The 21,803-nt window shown below is 40.0% G+C and overlaps 1 protein-coding gene across 2 annotated transcripts; it reads left to right on the top strand.

Moving 5' to 3' along the window:
• The first annotated feature begins 2,247 nt into the window (after positions 1-2,247).
• Positions 2,248-20,392, top strand: LOC134317818 (sushi domain-containing protein 3). 2 transcript variants are annotated; one of them, XM_062998548.1, is made up of 5 exons: positions 2,248-2,426; positions 15,361-15,549; positions 16,111-16,258; positions 17,094-17,294; positions 20,153-20,392. In XM_062998548.1, exons 1-5 carry the CDS (start codon positions 2,348-2,350, stop codon positions 20,388-20,390), a joined length of 855 nt encoding a protein of 284 aa, XP_062854618.1. In that variant the 5' UTR covers positions 2,248-2,347; the 3' UTR covers positions 20,391-20,392. The 2 variants fall into 2 exon arrangements, 1 of the variants encoding a protein (XP_062854618.1); XR_010013274.1 differs by lacking the exons at positions 15,361-15,549; positions 16,111-16,258; positions 17,094-17,294; positions 20,153-20,392 and adding an exon at positions 3,098-3,376 and having other exon boundaries at positions 2,345-2,426.
• The last annotated feature ends 1,411 nt before the right edge of the window (positions 20,393-21,803 follow it).

Below are 21,803 nucleotides of genomic sequence, written 5' to 3'. Positions count from 1 at the left end.
CCATTCTGGACACAGTAAATGGCCTTATCCAAATTGTTGCCAGAAGGTTGGAAGCATGTAATTTATTTAATGTAATTTGTGTTATATATCCGTTAGCAATAGGTGCGGCTGAAACAACAATTTATTATTTAACCTACACGTGCGTTTTACCATATCCTCCTGAGACCCAGCAATTCATTTTTGTCCTCTGTGGTGGACATGTGTCTGAGATCTCTAACTCATGCACTGTTTATGCAATCCATTTGAGTATTACTGTTCTGTATAGAGTACACCCTGGGCTTTTTAGTAATGTCACATTTGTGGGGGTGTGGCAAACATAGCTCATTGCTGATATTATGTTTCTGTTGCTAATAATCAAATTGTTTCATCAATATGAGAGTATTAACTTTAATTTAGAAAGATTTCAGAAATGCACAGCAATTTTACCCCTTTCAAAACACAACATTTATTCCATGTCCTTTGTAGTGGACAGTAGGACTTACTACCTCCTGTTTTTAGCCTACTTCTATACAAGGAAGCAAAGGGCTGAGTAAAGCAGAGAAGATTTTATTCAGAAATTATGCAGATTTAGAGCTGTCAGGAGATGAGGAAGGCCAGACTGTAGAGCTGGGAGAAGAGGGGGCCTGTTGAACCACAGCCCAATGACAATGTCCAAAAATATGGGACACTGCATTTGCCAAAAATTCTGATTGCAGTACATGCATTACCATTCAGAAGAGCAGGATGCAAAGGGAAACATTTGTCAAATGTATTAAATGTAACATGTTTTTGTGTGTGTTTCAAAAACAAAAAACTGCTTCCTGTTATACCATGTGTGATGCTGTAAATGCTGTGATGTGATCTTAGGGGACTATTTAAGTAAAGGCAGTTTAAAGAAAAAAATTCCACTCTAAGATTTTAATTGAAATCTATACAAAAATAATACAATAATAATACAATAGACCCTTGACTTACGAATGTAATTGGTTCCAAAGGGCTGTTCTTAAGTCAAAATGTTCGTTAGTTAAACCTATTTTTCCCATAATAAATAATGTAAATACAATTAATCCGTGCCAGACCTCCCAAACCACCCCCTTACCTAACCTTTCTAATGTCTTAAATGCTCTTTTTTGTTATAAATACAAGTATATTTTCCCTTAAATCTTAAATTATAGAATAGACATTCCTGTAATAAACAATACTAAACAACAATTCACAGTAGTACTGTACATGAAAAACACACATTTCAGTACAGTACGTGTGCTGTATCATACACCATAATAAATTTCCTTCTTTTTTTATAAAATGTATCTACCAGACACAACAATAACTCATTATTTCCTTCTTTATTTCAATAGTGTTGTATTTTGTTGGTGTAATTGCACAAAAGAAAGAATACTTTACTCAGCGAATTCCAGAGAGAGAGACGGTCGGAGTCAACTTTTTCGTGACGTCACGTGTTTCGCGAATTTCGGTTCGTAATCCAAAATTAGTTTGTATGTTAAGTTGAAAAAGATCGTTCGTATGGTAAACCGTTCGTAACTCGAGGGTGTACTGTATAGCGCTTTTTTACAATAAACATTGTCTCAAAGCAACTCTACAGAATCCAGGACCAACAGACCAAAAACCCCTACTGAGCAAGCCGAGGGCAACCGTGGCAAGGAAAAACTCCCTTAAAATTACAGGAAGAAACCTTCAGAGGAACCAGACTCAGCACGGACCCATCCTTCTTGGGTGGCCTGGAGGATACTTTAAATACATAGGATTTAAACAAATTTTTAACAATTTAAACAAACACAAAATAGCTAGCAAAAAAATAATAATAATAAAAATAATAATAATAACTGTTCAGTCCAGTCTTGTATATAAAATAATAATACAATATTATTACATTACACCATTAAATTTTTTTATCCAACAAGACCTGATGTCCACTACAAAGGACAGATGATAAAAAAAAAACACATAAATAACATTGTTAAAAAAATACATTTTTGTACTTTGTTTCTTTCAACCACAATACTTACATTATCAAAAAAAAAAATCAAAATATTTAAATACATAGTTTAAAAGTGTGTTTAAACGGCATGTTACGAAAGATAAATTCGTTAAGGCGCCACTTCCTGCCTCAGTCAGTCTGAAAGCTTCACTTCTGGTAATCTGCACAAGCAAACCAGCCTCGCGCTCACCCTCACAGTCTCGTTTCCTCTCGCTCTATCCTCGCGCGCTGTATTGTCTGAGGTAAAGTGACTGACCGTTATTTTTACACTGTTAAAACAGCCAGTACAGACACTAGCAACCGTGGTCTGTCAGAGGGACGCGGTGCGCTCCGGACCGCTGGGACTTTATACAAAGGCGCAGGTGAACCATGGCGTCGTTTAACGCGTCGGTCTCGAATCAGCACAAAGTGCCGCCTGAGGAGGGAAACAGGACTGGAAACCAGAACGGTAATAGAAACGCGCGCACACACACACACACACGTATATTATTTTTGTTTGTTTTTTGGAATTTTAGGAATAGGTACTGGACTACTACTCGAAAAGTCACTGGTTCAAGCCTTGCCACTGCCAGGTTGCCACTGTTGGGCCCTTAAGCAAGGCCCTTAACCCTTAATTGCTTAGACAATATACTGTCACAGTAATGTAAGTCGCTTTGGACAAAAGTGTCTGCTAAATGCCTAAAATGTAAATAGGTATGTGCACCCCTCCTGACTACCAACAGCTGTATAAAATATATACAAATTGTCAAAGTCTTATGAGAAGCCTTTTCAGAGCTGTTATAGCTAAAGAGATCACATAGGGCCACTCTGTTTTAATTTTAAAATTGTATGTCCATCACCATGGTCAGGTGTCCAGTGTAGGAGTACAGGTGCTAGACTTTTCTCCAGGTTGCCACTGTGGGGCCCTTAAGCAAGGCCCTTAACCCTTAATTGCTTAGACAATATACTGTCACAGTAATGTAAGTCACTTTGGACAAAAGCGTGTAAATGCCTAAAATGTAAATAGGTATGTGAACCCCTCCTGACTACCAACAGCTGTATAAAATATGTACAACTTTATAACAAATTGTGTTTCCAACTTTGTAGCCACAGGTTGTGTAAGGACCTTTCTTGTTCTAGCATGTTCTAGCTCCTGTGCACAATACAAGAAAGACCTATGGATCTGGCCTGCATAGAGCCCAAACATCAACCCTACTGAACACCTCTGGAATGAATTAGTTTACTTAATTAGTTTACTAATTAACACTTTAACACTAGGCCAATAAACGTATTACTTATTTTGTGTTATATTATAAAGATAACTTGTGAAATGTAAACATTAGTAAAACTCATTTTAATTTCCATGTATAGTTTGCTATGTCCTAATTTGAACCACCATTAAATGACTGTGCCACTTAAATCATATTCCAAAAAGGTTGTGACAGGAGAAGTGTCTGAAACGTTTGTTGAATAATCAAAACACAGTTGTTTAGGAACATTTAACAGGTGAACAGATAATTATATCAATATTGGTCCTCTATGAGCAAGTTTGCCATTTGGGAAAAAAAACATGATCCATCAGTTTAAGAGCAATACTGTACTTATCTATGCTCAATTGAAGGAAAGTTTGAAATGTCATCATCTTCAGTAAACCCCTGTTACTTTTAAAACTGGATTGAAAAACCCACAAGCTTCTGTAATAAAGCCACATGGGGTTCTGAAAGCTTTGGAAAATTCTTGTCAGTTAACAGTGCCTTTTAAGACTCTGTTTTGCAAAGTAAAACAATATATCGACAACATCCAGACATGGCAATGACTTAAACTCGCCTGTGATGTATTGACACAAATTGGAAACCCATACTATGGTACTTTTTTATTTGTTATAATTGTTCAAACAGAAAAAGGACCACACTGATTATAACAAATGGAAAGTGTGTTTCTGTCATGGTATGGTATATATATAAAAAATCAATTATATATGGGAAATCTTATGCTTCCAGCTTTAAAGCAACAGTTTATCACCTGCACAAAGCCAGGTGTATAAAGACATGAAAAAAGCTTGGTTTTAAGACACCCCAGTGACCTGCACAGAGCCCTAAACTCAGTCCCACCAAACCAGTTTGGAATGAACTGGAACATTGATTGCAGCTTTTTTGACAAATATCAGTGCCCAGCCATAAAATGTTGTAAATTAAATAGACACAAACTCGCTAAAGAGATCACATAGAGGCCACTCTATATTAATTTTAAAAAATGGTATGTCCAGCAGGCTCATGGTCAGGTGTCCAATGTTTTTGGCCATATAGTGTAAGAGTTAAGGTGCTAGACTTTCTCCAATTAAAAATGGTGGGCGCATTATGAAGTACAATAAACGACAAATGATTACAGAACATTGTTAGAAGGAAAGGTAAACATATCCATGTAACGGCTTTTTGGAACCTGTTGCAGGCGCATCAGTTAGAAAAATGGAAAATGTATTCACTGTTTTAAAGAAGACAGTCTCAGATGTAATGTCAATTTATGTCGTAAAAAAACTGTCACAGCGAGGGAAACCAGTGGTTAAAAGTCAAAGCTTATTGACAGGAGTAGAGAGACACTTTAGAATGAGCATATACATGTAAAAATATTATATTTGTACTATTTTTGTTGGAGGTCATAGTAAATTTACAAATTACTTTCTGTTTTGATTTGCATCTTACTTTTTTAGAAAAATTGTAGAATATAGGTTTGTAGTACAGCTATGAGGAAGCTCATAGCTTCCTCATGAAACCAGTTCCATAAAGGTTTCATTCTTTTGAAATGTTTGTTTAGCACATGCTTTTTTTTATGCAAGACAAGGTTAAGGGAAGGGTTAAGCTGCGTACATTTGCAAACAGAAAATGCGAACACAGGAAGTTCAGAATGACTGTTTTTGCAATAAGTGTTGTGGTTCCTTTTTTACTTTTACACATTTACTATTTGAAAGGTGAAATTCTAAGGGCAATGAAAAATCCATTGTGGCGACCCTTTACATACGCAGCTGAAAAGAATCAATCAACCCAGAAACCTTCACAGAATTAGCTCTGCACTTGAGTCTGATGTAGTGCAAAGAGTGGAGTCAGTTTAGAAAAGACCAGTTCCTTTTTCAGAATGTCTGTGCCCATCTGCACAAATCGTTGCATCTGTGAAGTAATGGCTGATGAGTTTAGTGAGCGCACTTATTATTAAGAGGACATCTGTGGCTAAATGGAAGACGGTGTAGTTTGTTTTATTTCATGACACTAATGGATTAAATTTCATTGAGGATGTGAGATATTTCCAAGCCAGGACAAGATTATCATTTGTCGATTTATCATTTATAAAGCATTTTTTATTGTGTTTAATCAGTGTTTTTAGATGTGGCAGTAGTAGATGATTTTTTTAAATGCTAACAGTTTAAGTAGATCAGTGTATTTTAATTTCTGAATGGCCTTATTTACATTAAGTGTTATTTACATAACAGCAACAGTAAGGATCAGATCGGATTACACGTACTTTTCCCTTTAGATGTCCGATCCAGTGATTTGGGCCAATATCTGACCAATACCGAGTATTGGATCGGTGCACCCCTACTAACTTACACACAAAATCATAAAATTTGTCCTTCATTTATGAATGGAATGATTGGAAGGAAGCACTAAGGCAAGGAACTGGAGGCATGTCTGAACACTTACCAACAGTTCTGCACATAATGATAAGGCATGAGGCCCATAGGGTATGGACTTCTGTGTTACTGTTTAGTGCAAGAACGTGAAAGCAAGATAATGTAAGATAACATCTAAAGCCACAATAAATAGCCTGCACTATGTGTATTCCGTTAGTTAACAGGATACTAAGTTAACAGATGTGTATAAAGTAATAAAAACCTTATATAAAATAATAACAGAAATGTCAAAATGTCATTCTTGTCAGTTTTTCATTATTGGTGAATATACAAGTTGGGACAGTATGGAAAATGCAAATTTAAAAAAAAATGCTGTGTTTCTTACATTTACTTTTCTCATTGCAGAAAATATGAACCCAAAATGTTTTATGTTTTGTATTGTCAACTTAATTTCATTTGTCATTTGTAAATGTACAACTATTCCTGCATTTCAGGTGGGACGGTAAAGCATTTACCACTTTTAATGTTGCCATTCTTTCTCAGAACACCTGAAAGATGTTTTGGCACAGAAAATACCAAGTAACAAAGTGTTTCAGGTGTTATCCCATTCTTCCTGCAAACACGTCTTAGGATGTGTAACATTACAGGGTTTTTGTTGTCTCATTTTTAGTTAAAAACTTTTTGTATTCTTTATTGGGGACAGGTCAGGACTGCACCTGTACCCTCTTCCGCTGCCAGGCCTTTGAAATCTGTGCAGCATGTGGTATTGCATTGTCTTATTGAAAAATGCATGGACATCATTGGAAAAGCTCTCTGTAGAAGAGAAATATCCAAAATACTCTCCAATAGTTTTTGAGAAACATTGTTTTTAAACATTTCAATCGTGTTTCTCATGCATTTGTTGACAAGAGAGATCCTTTACCCATCTTTGCTCATCAGAGCCTTTCTTTAATGCCGTTTAGTTCCAAACCATGAATACAATCACCTGTTGACATTATCTGCTTGAAATCACATAATTCTTAATTTTTTAACCTCATTACTAGCCCTAAATTGTCTATGGCCCAATCATTTCTGGAATCAGTGTGGTCCTGGCAATACAAAGGACAAACTGGGATACTTATACTAATTACAAGAAGAACAATAGGGGCACAGGTGTATACAATTGACAAGGGCAAATCACAGACAAGGGGTATACACAAGGGGAACTCAGACATGAAAACAAAACAAGGTGCACATGTAGTGTTGCCATAGAGAGGGCACTACAGGGAAGACCAGGGAGGATGTTGCACTTAGATGTCCACTATTGTACTTATTTTAAAACTACACCCATGCACCCAACTTACTTAGTTGAAGATAGAAAAGTACAAAGTACAGTAAAATTAATCAGACATTATTTGACATTTGCTAATACGTTATGCAATGTAAGTATCAGTCTTGGCTAGTGTATGTAAGACTTATTATCAGTCATTAGACTTTGCTAACAACCACATTTGGCAGAGCAACTTTTGACCAATGCAAGCTATGCTTTTTGTCCTTGTGTTTAAATGAGTTTTATCACCTCTACCGAATACCCTCCTGAAAGACATCATGTGAGCTTCAACCTAGAAATATAGACACCCAGTCGATACTCTGCTGTCATCATCATCAATAAAACTCCACGACTACACAGATATCAGCTTCAGCTCATTCTCCATAACTGGATCAGTAAAAACTGATCTGCCTCTGGATAATGAAGAGAAAGGCTCTCCAGATGACACAGATAACAAATCCAGATCGTTGTCCTCAGTAAAAGCTGAGCTGCTTCCAGAAAATAAAGAAACACACTTGACAGACATCAGAGCCAGATCTCTTTCGATTCTCCCCTCAGTTAAAACTGAGCTGTTTCAAAGACATCAGAACCGGATCCTCTTCAGTTATTTTCTCCTCAGTGTGTGTGCTGGTTCTGAAAAATGAACACCCAGCAGCTATCACAGTGTTAGAGGAGTCAGGCTCAGGCTTTTCACATTGGGTTTCATTCGAAACTGCAGATGAGCTGGTGCCGTCTCTGGCCAGAAATCTGCTTTTCTTCTCCTCCTTCACCTCTTGCTGCCCTTCCCCGCATGTTGCGGGTTGCAGTGGGTGGCTTTTGTTGTGTCTTCCCATCATTTCTCCAACAGTCTTTCTTAAAAACGGGGTTAACAGCATGATGCCAAATCATTTCCAAATGAGTAACACTTAAAGAACACGGCTGTTAATAGAGCTCAGGTAGTAGTGTCAGAATAATGTGGCTGGGTGATGACATCAATAGATTCAGAGGAAACTCTCTGAAGCTCCCAGACACAACTGAACATAAAAACTGATATACAGTACAGTGTATATACTGTACCCTGCCTGGCCAAAAAAAAGGTCACCAGCTGGATTTAACTAAGCAAATAGGTAAGAGCTTCCCATTGGATAATTACTGCATGGGTGATTATGTTTCAGCTGGCAACAAGTTATTTAACCCTAACTGATGCAGTGAGTAGCTTCTCATTTGTTAAACAACCATGTCGAAAGACACATCCTGTGGTCATGGAAAAGATGTTAATCTGTTTCAGAAGGGTCAAATTATTGGCATGCATCAAGCAGAGAAAACATCTAAGGAGATTGCTGAAACTACTAAAATCGTGTTAAGAACTGTCCAACGCATTATTAAAAAGTGGAAGAACAGTGGGGAGGAAGGAATGTGGCCGGAAAAACATCTTGAATGATCGTGATCGGCGATCACTTAAACGTTTGGTGAAATCAAATGGTAGAAAAACTACAGTAGAACTCAGGGATATGTTTAATAGTGAAAGTAAGAGCATTTCCACATGAACAATGCAAAGGGAACTCAAGGGATTGGGATTAAACAGCTGTGTAGCCTTAAGAAAACCACTTGTCAGTGAGGCTAACCGGCAAAAACGGCTTCAGTTTGCTAGGGAGCATAAAGATTGGACTCTGGAGCAATGGAAGAAGGTCATGTGGTCTGATGAGTCCAGATTTACCCTGTTCCAGAGTGATGGGCGCATCAGGGTAAGAAGAGAGGCGGCTGAAGTGATGCACCCATCATGCCTAGTGCCTACCGTACAAGCCTGTGTTGGCAGTGCTATGATCTGGGGTTGCTGCAGTTGGTCAGGTCTAGGTTCAGCAACGTTATGTGCCCAAAGAATGAGTACCGACTACCTGAACTACTGACTAGTGAGTACTGACTACCTGAATATACTGAACGACCAGGTTATTCCATCAATGGATTTTTTCTTTCCTGATGGCACGGGCATATTCCAAGATGACAATGCCAGGCTTCATCGGGCTCAAATAGTGAAAGAGTGGTTCAGGGAGCATGAGACATCATTTTCACACATGGATTGGCCACCACAGAGTCCAGACCTGAACCCCATTGAGAATCTTTGGGATGTGCTGGAGAAGATTTTGCGCAGTGGTACAAATCTCAATACAAGATCTTGGGGAAAAATTAATGCAACTCTGGACAGAAATAAATGTTGTGACATTGCAGAAGCTTGTGGAAATGCCACAGCGAATGCGTAAAAATGTGCATAACTGTTCAAATTTTGCTTAGTTATTAGTTTGCGATTAATTGTGATTCATTTGGTTGTTTAATCACGATTAATCTCAATTAAAAAATGTAATCTATATATATCAGTGGCGGCTGCTGGTCTTTCAAAGAGGGGAAGCTCATTGTCGGCTTACATCATAAAATTTGTCAATTTATTTATACATAACTTCTGCCCTCCGTTCTTTTTCAAGAAAATGGCCTGAAATGGGTTGCAGTTTGTCTTTCGACTTCACTCGCAAAATCCGCGATTGGACTGAAGCTCCCAGTGATTAAGTGATGGTGTATAGATCAAAATAGCTGTCAATCAAAACGGGATTCAGCCTTTCGACTGATTCTCCAATCATCTTGCAGAAGCTCAGCGTCCAAACCCGCCCACAGCTCCATTCACCCCCAGAGACGCTCAGCGTCCGGGGGCGGGACAAAATCGTGGCATTTATCCAATGACCGGCGAGTTTCGAAGCAATGAAAAAAACCCTTCCATGCAGTACCATTGAAGTGAAGAGACGCTCAGCTTCTGCGGGCAAATGCATTGACGCTCCGGGAATATATGAAAAGTTTGAGTCAGTCGATTTGTGATAAGTAGCTGATTCTGAAGAAACTCGAGATGAACGTGTTCTAACGCATTTGTAGTCAATGAAATGTTGTTTCATATTTGACCATTTAATTTTTGACATTTTAGGGGAAGCTGAGCTTCCCTTGCAGTCTTAGAGAAATCGCCACTGATATATATATGGAGTTTTTAAACACCTCACTGTCACTGCTGGACTGAGAATAGTCCACCAACCAAAAAATCCATATATATATATATATATATATAAATATCCAGCCAACAGCGCCCCGTGGGCAGCAACCTGTGACCACAGATGAAGGACTAGAAGATGACCAACTCAAACAGCAGCAATAGATGAGACAACTAGGTAGGAGTGTCTAATAGAGTGGACAGTGAGTGGACACGGTATTTAAAAAACTCCATCAGCATTGCTGTGTCTGATCCACTTATACCAGCACAACACACACTAACATACCACCACCATGTCATTGTCACTGCAGTGCTGAGAAAGATCCACCACCTAAATATATATATATACAGTGTATCACGAAAGTGAGTACACCCCTCACATTTCTGCAAATATTTCATTATATCTTTTCATGGGACAACACTATAGACATGAAACTTGGATATAACTTAGAGTAGTCAGTGTACAACTTGTATAGCAGTGTAGATTTACTGTCTTCTGAAAATAACTCAACACACAGCCATTAATGTCTAAATGGCTGGCAACATAAGTGAGTACACCCCACAGTGAACATGTCCAAATTGTGCCTAAAGTGTCAATATTTTGTGTGACCACCATTATTATCACTGCCTTAACCCTCCTGGGCATGGAATTCACCAGAGCTGCACAGGTTGCTACTGGAATCCTCTTCCACTCCTCCATGATGACATCACGGAGCTGGTGGATGTTAGACACCTTGAACTCCTCCACTTTCCACTTGAGGATGCGCCACAGGTGCTCAATTGGGTTTAGTCCATCACCTTTACCTTCAGCTTCCTCAGCAAGGCAGTTGTCATCTTGGAGGTTGTGTTTGGGGTCGTTATCCTGTTGGAAAACTGCCATGAGGCCCAGTTTTCGAAGGGAGGGGATCATGCTCTGTTTCAGAATGTCACAGTACATGTTGGAATTCATGTTTCCCTCAATGAACCGCAGCTCCCCAGTGCCAGCAACACTCATGCAGCCCAAGACCATGATGCTACCACCACCATGCTTGACTGTAGGCAAGATACAGTTGTCTTGGTACTTCTCACCAGGGCGCCGCCACACATGCTGGACACCATCTGAGCCAAACAAGTTTATCTTGGTCTCGTCAGACCACAGGGCATTCCAGTAATCCATGTTCTTGGACTGCTTGTCTTCAGCAAACTGTTTGCTGGCTTTCTTGTGCGTCAACTTCCTTCTGGGATGACGACCATGCAGACCGAGTCGATGCAGTGTGCGGTGTATGGTCTGAGCACTGACAGGCTGACCTCCCACGTCTTCAACCTCTGCAGCAATGCTGGCAGCACTCATGTGTCTATTTTTTAAAGCCAACCTCTGGATATGACGCCGAACACGTGGACTCGACTTCTTTGGTCGACCCTGGCAAAGCCTGTTCCGAGTGGAACCTGTCCTGGAAAACCGCTGTATGACCTTGGCCACCATGCTGTAGCTCAGTTTCAGGGTGTTAGCAATCTTCTTATAGCCCAGGCCATCTTTGTGGAGAGCAACAATTCTATTTCTCACGTCCTCAGAGAGTTCTTTGCCATGAGGTGCCATGTTGAATATCCAGTGGCCAGTATGAGCGAATTGTACCCAAAACACCAAATTTAACAGCCCTGCTCCCCATTTACACCTGGGACCTTGACACATGACACCAGGGAGGGACAACGACACATTTGGGCACAATTTGGACATGTTTACTGTGGGGTGTACTCACTTACGTTGCCAGCTATTTAGACATTAATGGCTGTGTGTTGAGTTATTTTCAGAAGACAGTAAATCTACACTGCTATACAAGCTGTACACTGACTACTCTAAGTTATATCCAAGTTTCATGTCTATAGTGTTGTCCCATGAAAAGATATAATGAAATATTTGCAGAAATGTGAGGGGTGTACTCACTTTTGTGATACACTGTATATATATATATATATATATATATATATTAGGGCTGTCAAACGATTAAAATTTTTAATCGCGATTAATCTCAGAATTTCATATAGTTAATCGCGATTAATCGCATAAAAAAAAATCTGTGTAAATGTTATAGAAAACAAGGATTTTTAAGTGAAATGTTACAATTAAAATGGTGAACACATTTTATGCTAAATGTACTTATGTTAAAAACTGCTGGGACAAGAGAAAACTGTAAGGGAGTTTTATTCACTCACATACTAGGCAGTAAATGTCAGATTGTAGGTTAGAATTTCTCCATCAGCAAACATTGTAGATCAGCGGTGCTTTAGGTGGGATAAGGCGTAGTTATTGTATCAGACTTTTCTGTGGTTGTATCGTGACGATGGTTTGATGGACGTTTCTACACGAAGTGAGTGTGTTTTGACCCTTTGGGGCTTCCATAGTTCATGAACTAACGTGCTCGACTCAGCTTTCCGGTATTCGGTACAGAAGAAGAAGTTAATTAAGTGTAATAAAGTGTTCCACTCCCGACAACTTGTGAATATAGCGTGTATTTATTTCTTTATTATGCAAGTGCATCACTACCACGATCGGTTACATTATGATAACAAACCGCAAATGAAAAACGGTGGCAAGTCCGACATTAAAACGTTTGTTCTACCAGTCAAGTGTCAACATGAACTAGAAATTGCGTTAATGGCACTAATTTTTTTTATCGCGTTAAATTGAGGTCGCGTTAATGCGTTATTATCGCGTTAACTTCGACAGCCCTAATATATATATATATATATATACCTGCTCTGTGGGGGTCCTGTGGGGGTCTGACCATTGTACAGGGTGAAAGCAGGCAAAAAAAAAAGCATGCAGAGAAACAGACGGACTACAGTCAGTAATTGTAGAACTACAAAGTGCTTTCATATGGTAAGTGGAGCTGATAAAATGGACAATGAGTGTAGAAACAAGGAGGTGGTTTTAATGTTATGGCTGATCGGTGTATAATGCTTTGAGTGATCCCCTGATGTCAGTGGTTACAATAAATTAAAAAATGGAAGAAGCTTGGCACAACATTGAACCTTACTAGTGTTGGCCGTTCTAGCCCAACACTGCTGAGATCTCAAGCTCTAAGTCGAAGCCTTACATCACCAAGCGCAATGCAAAGCGTTGGATGCAGTGGTGTAAAGCACGCCGGCGCTGGACTCTAGAGCAGTGGAGACGTGTTCTCTGGAGTGACGAATCACGCTTCTCCATCTGGCAATCCGATGGACGAGTCTGGGTTTGGCGGTTGCCAGGAGAACGGTACTTGTCTGACTGCATTGTGCCAAGTGTAATGTTTGGTGGAGGGGGGATTATGGTGTGGGGTTGTTTTTCAGGAGTTGGGCTCGGCCCCTTAATGCTTCAGCATAGGAACTCTTAATGCTTCAGCATACCAAGAGATTTTGGATAATTTCATGCTCCCAACTTTGTGGGAACAGTTTGGGGATGACCCCTTCCTGTTCCAACATGACTGCGCACCAGTGCACAAAGCCATGGATGAGCGAGTTTGGTGTTCTTCAACTTGACTGGCCTGACCTCAACCCAATAGAACACCTTTGGGATGAATTAGAGCAGAGACTGTGAGCCAGGCCTTCTCGTCCAACATCAGTGTCTGACCTCACAAATGCCTTTCTGAAAGAATGGTCAAAAATTCCCATAAACACACTCCTAAACCTTGTGGAAAGCCTTCCCAGAAGAGTTGAAGCTGTTATAGCTGCAAAGGGTAGACCGACATAATATTAATCCCTATGGATTAAGAATGGGATGTCATTCAAGTTCACATGCGTGTGAAGGCAGACGAGCGAATACTTTTGGCAATATAGTGTATTCTATGAGTAAATAGTGCAAAAAACCTGGTCATTCCAAAAGTTTATTGTAACGGGCCCACCTGCCCTGTTGATCAGTAGGTGGTGCAGATTACAGTATCATGCCCACCTGCCATGCCATTATGGGCAGTAGAGGCATAGAGTCGTAGATGACGAGCAGTCCTGGTTTCTTCAACTGGCAGTCTCTGTTCCTTATTAGGTCAGGGGAAACTTTAATTAACTTTCATTGGCCAACTCTCATGCTGGCCCATTGCCTCACTTAAGTGGGGCAGAGATGCTGGGCTTTTACTGCCCAGCCTTTTTATTTTTCCATCCTGGACGCACGTAACTTCTGGTGATGGAGTGGCAGTCTGCTGTTTCCCTGTTTTTAGCTGCTGCCATTGGTTTTATGAAGTTTCTTCTACTTACTTGTTCCTTCTATTTTGAGAGCTTGGGTTGCCACTTTATGGTGAATCAAGTAGCTGGCATTGGTGGTAACCCATTTATCTTTTTCTTTTTTTCTTTTTTTTTTTTTTAAGAATTTTTCCCACACATCTAGTCGTGTCCAATTACCCTAAATGCGTCCTCTATACTGATTCGACCCTTCACCGCTGACTGAGGACGCCTCTCAACTGACATGCGCCCCCTCCGGCACGTACAGTCAGTACAGACTGCATTTTCACCTGCACGAGTCGAGTTCATACACCGACGGGCACTGTGTACGGAGGGCCACATCCCCATCAGCATTATTCCTCAGCCCTGTGCAGGCGCCATCAGTCAGCCAGCAGGGGCCGTAGTTGCACCAGTTATGAGGACCTATGATCCGACTTTTTTACCCCTAACTGTGAACAATAGCCAATCGTTGTTAATGCAGCCACCCAGCCCAGTTGGAAAGGCAGAGCTGAGATTCAATACGATGTATTCGAAACCCCAACTCTGGTGTACTTTACTGCTGCGCCACCTGAGCGGCCCATTTCTCATTTTTTGTCTTTTGCCTATCTATTCCTGCTTTTTTGTGTATGTAAAGGCTTGCTTTCCTTATGTACCCAACTCTTGTCTTTTTTCTTACTTTATTTCAGGCAGAAGGTCCTGGGTTTGATCCCCCAGGTGGGGCGGTCCGGGTCCTTCCTGTGTGGAGTTTGCATGTCCTCCCCGTGTCTGCGTGGGTTTCCTCCGGATGCTCCGGTTTCCTCCCACAGTCCAAAGACATGCAAGTGAGGTGAACTGGAGATACTAAATTGTCCATGACTGTTCGATATAACCTTGTGAAGTGATGAACCTTGTGTAATGAGTGACTACCGTTTCTGTCATGAATGTAACCAAAGTGTAAAACATGACGTTAAAATCCGTTGATGTTAAAACAAAACAAACTTTATTTCAGGCAAACATTTGCTTTTTTTAAACATTGTACATTTTGTTGCCCTGGTAAAATCTCTATTCCACCTGATAAAACACTAGTCTAGGATCATTTTACTGATTTAACAATGTTTTATTGATCACTGACTGACAAATTAGTTGTTTTTCCAAAAGTTCAATGTAAAGACAGTGCATTGTTATCAACGTATTCACAGACCCATGATTATGTGTTTGATTAAGAGTCTCAGGAGACCTGACAAGATGAAAAAACACTTTTACACCCAGTTTATGTTTTGCAGGATTCCAATGCTATTTGCTTTGTCCACTCTATGTTTTAGGACAATGCACTCCCATGCCATCTCCAGCTTTGGGGACGTTAAAGTTAATGGCAGGAAATGGCACAGCCGTTGGCACAGTGATGATCTTAATGTGCCCTGGTAAACACCGTGCAATACGTGGTGGCCGTGTCATATGTGTGCAGGACAGCAACAGCACGCAGTGGAGTGGAGGAGTCCCTGAATGTAAACGTAAGTTACAAACACACACACACACACACACATACACATACAGTTATTCCAAAAGCTCTAAACATGACTATCAAAAATCATATAAATGTAAGCATGCAAATGAAACTAGCTAGGAGTGACAAAAGTGAATGTTTAGCACCAGGCCAGACTAAAGACTCAAACTCTCAGTGCTGGGTTCGTGACTGCCTAAATTTTATGTTTTAATGTGGTCAATTTTTAAGTTTTAAGAACATTTGAAATGGGTTGTGGTGTTGTTTAATTGATTAATGAAAGAATAATTACATTAATAAAATTAAATTAGAACACAGATGACATAGTCTATAGTCAAGCAAGGCTCATATTGCCATGAGCTTAGGAACCTGGTGATTATAACATCCCATAATGTATTGTCAGTATGACTAAAAATGAATGTTACATTCATTCACATTATGGCAGCTTGGACTCCAGAAACCAGAATGTTTCTTCATTTCATTTTCAGTTCTGAGTGGTTTATTTACCCACTTCCCCTGCCCTAGTATTCCTTTCTTCTAAATTTCTACCAATTTCTACTGTTTCTTTCAGCACTCTCCCGACATGAAGACCATGGCCTCCGCACAGCAGTGCTTGCAGCACTTATAAGTTCAGCTATCATTTTACTCATGAGCATGTTCTTCATTACATCATGTCTGCTGAAGCGAGTAAAGAAAGAAGAAAGAAGAAAACTGGAAAGGTAAGATAGGGAAAGTAAGAATGAGGAAGGGAGTCTTGAATTATAAATATGCTAGATCTTTAAAAGAAAAATAAAATGTGGGCCTTGCCTTGGCAGTAGTGGGCCAACTCTTTTCTTGAAATTGTTCTGATGGACAATTAATAAGACTTTCTGGGAGTAGAACCTGGAACCTTACAACCTAGTTGAGGAGAGAGTGCATCATGGCTGAATAAATAGGTTTTATGCACAATAGTCTGTATAGTATACACAAAATAGTGCAATAAATCCAGTAAGTGGCAGTTCTTGGGCAGAAAATATCTTACTGATGATTGAGGTCCGAGTCAAATGGCCAGATTGGTTTTAGCTGTCAGGAAGCTACTTAGTGCAGTATTCCTATCACCTTTTTTGCAACCATGATGAGCAGAAAAGCCTGTCAAAATGCATAAAACTTTGAACCTTGTGGTGAATAGCTACAACAGCAGAAATCCATATTGGTGTCTGCTCCTGTCAGCCAAGACCAATAATCTGAGGCTGCAATAGACACAGATTAATTAAAATGAGACTGTAAAATTGGAAAAACATTGCTTGTTTTGATGAATTTCAATTTCTGCTTGGACATGCAGGTGGTTGGGTCAGACTTTGCGGCTAGCAACAATAACATGGACTCAACCTGCTTCGTGTCAACAGTTAAGATTGTGATGTAACGGTCACAATTTACCAATCAATTAATGTCTATCTCCAGTTAACAAATTTACCTAGTATACCTAGTATTAGTATGGTGATATTTAATGAAGTGGCTAGTAAGTTTATATTTGTTAATAAACAGGTGTTTATGTGTCTGTCTCAATGTTCATAGAAAAAGAAGACGAGAGGCTGAAGAACTTTGGAAACAAACGAATGCAGAGGAACAGAGAGAATCTTTCTACAACTACAATGGCAGACATAATACCAATAACAACAACAGTAGTAGACTGGGCCAACAAAAAAGTTACTCTCTAACTCAGTCTGTAACTAGCATCAAGTCTCTCACGTACAGTGATCTGCAATCTGCATACAGGTAATAAACACACACAAACACTCTATTATACACTGATCAGCCATAACATTAAAATCACCTCCTTGTTTCTACACTTACTGTACATGTTATCAGCTCCACTTACCATATTGAAGCACTTTGTAGTTCTACAATTACTGACTGCAGTCCATCTGTTTCTCTGCATGCTTTGTTAGCCCCCTTTCATGCTGTTCTTCAATGATCAGGACCACCACAGAGCAGGTATTATTTAGGTGGTGGATCATTCTCAGCACTGCAGTGACAATGACATGGTGGTGGTGTGTTAGTGTGTGTTGTGCTGGTATGAGTGGATCAGACACAGCAGCACTGCTGGAGTTTTTAAACACCATGTCCACTTCCCACTCTATTAGACAGTCCTACCTAGTTGGTCCACCTTGTAGATGTAAAGTCAAAGACGATCACTCATCTATTGCTGCTGTTTGAGTTGGTCATCTTCTAGACCTTCATCACTGGTCACAGGCACTGTCACTGTTGGCTGGATATTTTTGGTTGGTGGACTATTCTCAGTCCAGCAGTGGCAGTGAGGTGTTTAAAAACTCCAGCAGTGCTGCTATGTCTTATCCACTCATACCAGCACAACACACACTAACACACCACCACCATGTCAGAGTCACTGCAGTGCTGAGAATGATCCACCACCTAAATATTACCTGCTCTGTGGTGGTCCTGGGAGACTCCTGACCATTGAAGAACAGCATGAAAGGGGGCTAACAAAGCATGCAGAGAAACAGATGGACTAACCCTAGATGGAAACAAGGAGGTGGTTTTAATGTTATGGCTGATCAGTGTAATTGTACATTGTTAACCCTCATAATTTTAGCTAACTTTTTTTTCTTTAAGATGAAATGGTATCATAATAATAAACAGTAGGGGAAGAAAATTTATTTTCTTCATTTATTATTTATTTATATTTATAAACATTTATTATTGCTGGTCCAAAACGCTAGCTTACCACTGCAGAGAGTTCAAGCGGCTGAGCTGAAGTCTTAACGATGCTTCTGGCCTGGCCGGGTTTTCAACAGTTTCAACAGACCCAATTTTCCGTATGTGAGGAAGAGAAGGTTAAGTAGGATTTGGATTTCTCTTTTATTGCCGCTGCAAGAGTGACACTTGCTGTTAGGTTGAGGCACAAGCCCTAGTAGAGGAATACACAGGGAAATGTGTGGCTGGTGTAAAGAAACTGCCAGCGACTTTACGTGCCAAAGGCAGCAGGTGCTAATTTATGGTCCTACTTGTCTAGAGTTGGGGTGTTACAAGCGACAATGGATTTTTAATAGGAAATTTGAAATGACTGAATTGGGAAAAAAATAGGAGAAAAATATATTTAAAAAAATATATATTATTATAATTATTACAGTGACAAATGTACAATAGTTCATAATACAATAATTTAATATACAGTATATAGTGAATAATATGAATTATTATATAATTTTTACTGTATACCAATTAACTATTATATTAATGATAGTAACAATTATTATTATTATTGTGTCTCATTGGTTTTAACATATTATGGTGCTTTTTTATTTTTTGACATTCTGACAATGTTTGGTTTTAAACTTTTATGTTTAATCCATCTTGACTGACTGCAAGCAAATGACTCAGTGGAGTAAAGGGGGGTGGGGTGTCAGCCTGTGACATTTAAACAATGCTTGATTTTTATTATAATTCCCCACACAGTTACACCTCCACCACCCTAAAATGTGTTGACACAAAGCAGGTTGAGTCCATGGATTAATGCTCTTCTGATGATTTAGTTTTACAAGGTTATTGTAGGTTATCCAAAAAAATTATCAAATATGCTGTGTGAATAAGAAACAGCTGTATTAACTTTTAAGTTTGAGTCTCAACAGGGGTAGAAAAAGCTAAAGGGAGTGGTATGGTTATATGTGTGTGATTTTCATGTCATGATGTGAAAGCAGCTGCGCATCAGTGGCTACACTCTCAACTAAAAACATTTTTTGCTGATGGCATTAAAAAGTTGTGACTATGTAGAAAAGTGATGTCATTTGTTTTTGAAATTCTTAATAAACGGAAACGTTTTGAAGAACCCTCATATATGCGTCAAGAATATCTAAAGAAGCATTTATGCCATTTCTATTTTTTTGCATGTCACACTTTACAGCATTTAGCTGTCAGTTTTATCCAGAGCAATTTATATATACTTACACACCGACCAGGCATAACATTATGACCACTGACAAGTGAAATGAATAACACTGATTGTCTCTTCATTACTGTTAGTGGGTGGGATATATTAAGCAGCAAGTGAACATTTTATCCTCAAAGTTGATGTGTTAGAAGCAGGAAAAATGGGCAAGCGTAAGGATTTGAGCAAGTTTGACAAGGGCCAAATTGTGATGGCTAGATGACTGGGTCAGAGCATCTCCAAAACTGCAGCTCTTGTGGCGTGTTCCCAGTCTGCATTGGTCAGCATCTATCAAAAGTGGTCCAAGGAAGGAACAGTGGTAAACCAGCGACAGGGTCATGAGCGGCCAAGGCTCATTGATGCACGTGGGGAGCGAAGGCTGGCCTGTGTGGTCCAATCCAACAGACGAGCTACTGTAGCTCAAATTGCTGAAGAACTTAATGCTGGTTCTGATAGATACACAGTACATTGCAGTTGCAGGGCTGTTTTTGCAGCAAGAGGGGGACTAACACAATATTAGGTAGGTGGTCATAATGTTATGACTGATTGGTGTATATATAAGATGTTAAGTAATTATAACTAATCACTACTAGTTGTTAGTAAGGACATCAAGGTTTACAGTATTAGACTATAGTATAGAGTTGATTTGTACACCATGTCTCATTAATTGTATTTGTCTTTTTTACAGACATCAGCAGAACCACCCAGACTCTACTAGCATCCATTACTCCCAGCGACTCAATGCACCGTATATAAACATGAACACAACTTCTGCTTCATACCCACATAACACACATTTTCACTGCAGTGATCATGATCCTATATTGGACCAGATATCCTGGAATCCAGTCATTCTAGCAACAGTGGGACAGGAGGATCAGGACTCGGGTGTGAGTGGACAAAGACTAAATGGGACACAAACGTGACCTAAAACAATCATCAGTCTCAGTTGTATGGTTTTGTCTTGGTTTTGGTGAATGATAATGCTCTGATGATTCAGGTGCAGCATATACATTTATTAGGCATAACATTATGACCACCTTCATAATATGTATTGGTCCCCCTTTTACTGCCAAAACAGCCCTGACCCATCGAGGCATGGACTCCACTAGACCTCTGAAGATGTGCTGTGGTATCTGGCACCAAGATGTTAGCAGCAGATCCTTTAACTCCTGTAAGCTGTGAGGTGGGGCCTCCATGGATCGGACTTGTTTGTCCAGCACATCCCACAGATGCTCGATTGGATTGAGATCTGGGGAATTTGGAGGCCAAATCAACACCTCAAACTCGTTGTTGTGCTCCTCAAACCATTCCTGAAGCATTTTTGCTTTGTGGCAGGGCGCATTATCCTGCTGAAAGAGGCCACAGCCATCAGGGAATACTGTTTCCATGAAAGGGTGTACATGGTCTGCAACAATGCTTAGGTAGGTGGTACGTGTCAAAGTAACATCCACATGGATGGCAGGACCCAAGGTTTCACAGCAGAACATTGCCCAAAGCATCACACTGCCTCCGCCGGCTTGCCTTCTTCCCATAGTGCATCCTGGTGCCATGTGTTCCCCAGGTAAGCAACGCACACACAAACGGCCATCCACGTGATGTATCAGACCAGGCCACCTTTTTCCATTGCTCCGTGGTCCAGTTCCTATGCTCACGTGCCCATTGTTGGTGTTGTCGGCGGTGGACAGGGGTCAGCATGGGCACCCTGACTGGCGGCTGTGCAGCCCCATACACAACAAACTATGATGCACTGTGTATTCTGACATCTTTCTTTCAGAACCAGCATTAACTTCTTCAGCAGTTTGAGCTACAGTAGCTCGTCTGTTGGAAAGGACCACACGAGCCAGCCTTCTCTCCCCACATGCATCAATGAGCCTTGGCCGCCCATGACCCTGTTGCCGGTTTACCACTGTTCCTTCCTTGGACCACTTTTGATAGATACTGACCACTGCAGACCGGGAACACCCCACAGGAGCTGCAGTTTTGAAGATGCTCTGACCCAGTCATCTAGCCATCACAATTTGGCCCTTGTCAAACTCGCTCAAATCCTTACGCTTGCCCATTTTTCCTGCTTCTAACACATCAACTTTGAGGATAAAATGTTCACTTGCTGCGTAATATATCCCACCCACTAACAGGTGCCATGATGAAGAGATAATCAGTGTTATTTACTTTATCTGTCAGTGGTCATAATGTTATGCCTTGTCGGTGTTACCAAGTATCAAGACCAAATTTTAATTTTTAATACAGAATAAGAAATTAATTAATACAGAATTTTATATACAGTGCATTGTAAAGTTATTTGCCCTTGTCCAATTTCAATTTTTGCGGTCAGATGT

Source organism: Trichomycterus rosablanca, chromosome 7 (assembly GCF_030014385.1).
Source record: "Trichomycterus rosablanca isolate fTriRos1 chromosome 7, fTriRos1.hap1, whole genome shotgun sequence".
NCBI classification, from domain to species: domain Eukaryota; kingdom Metazoa; phylum Chordata; class Actinopteri; order Siluriformes; family Trichomycteridae; genus Trichomycterus; species Trichomycterus rosablanca.
Note: the sequence above shows the minus strand (reverse complement) of the source record. Positions and strands in the feature narration are given on the sequence as shown.

Excerpts from the sequence above, each read along its gene's own strand:
- LOC134317818 (XM_062998548.1), top strand. The coding sequence starts at position 2,348 with ATGGCGTCGTTTAACGCGTCGGTCTCGAATCAGCACAAAGTGCCGCCT. Across the intron at positions 15,550-16,110 it reads AGGAGTCCCTGAATGTAAAC|CACTCTCCCGACATGAAGAC; the intron begins GTAAGTTACAAA and ends TGTTTCTTTCAG. Across the intron at positions 16,259-17,093 it reads GAAAGAAGAAAACTGGAAAG|AAAAAGAAGACGAGAGGCTG; the intron begins GTAAGATAGGGA and ends CAATGTTCATAG.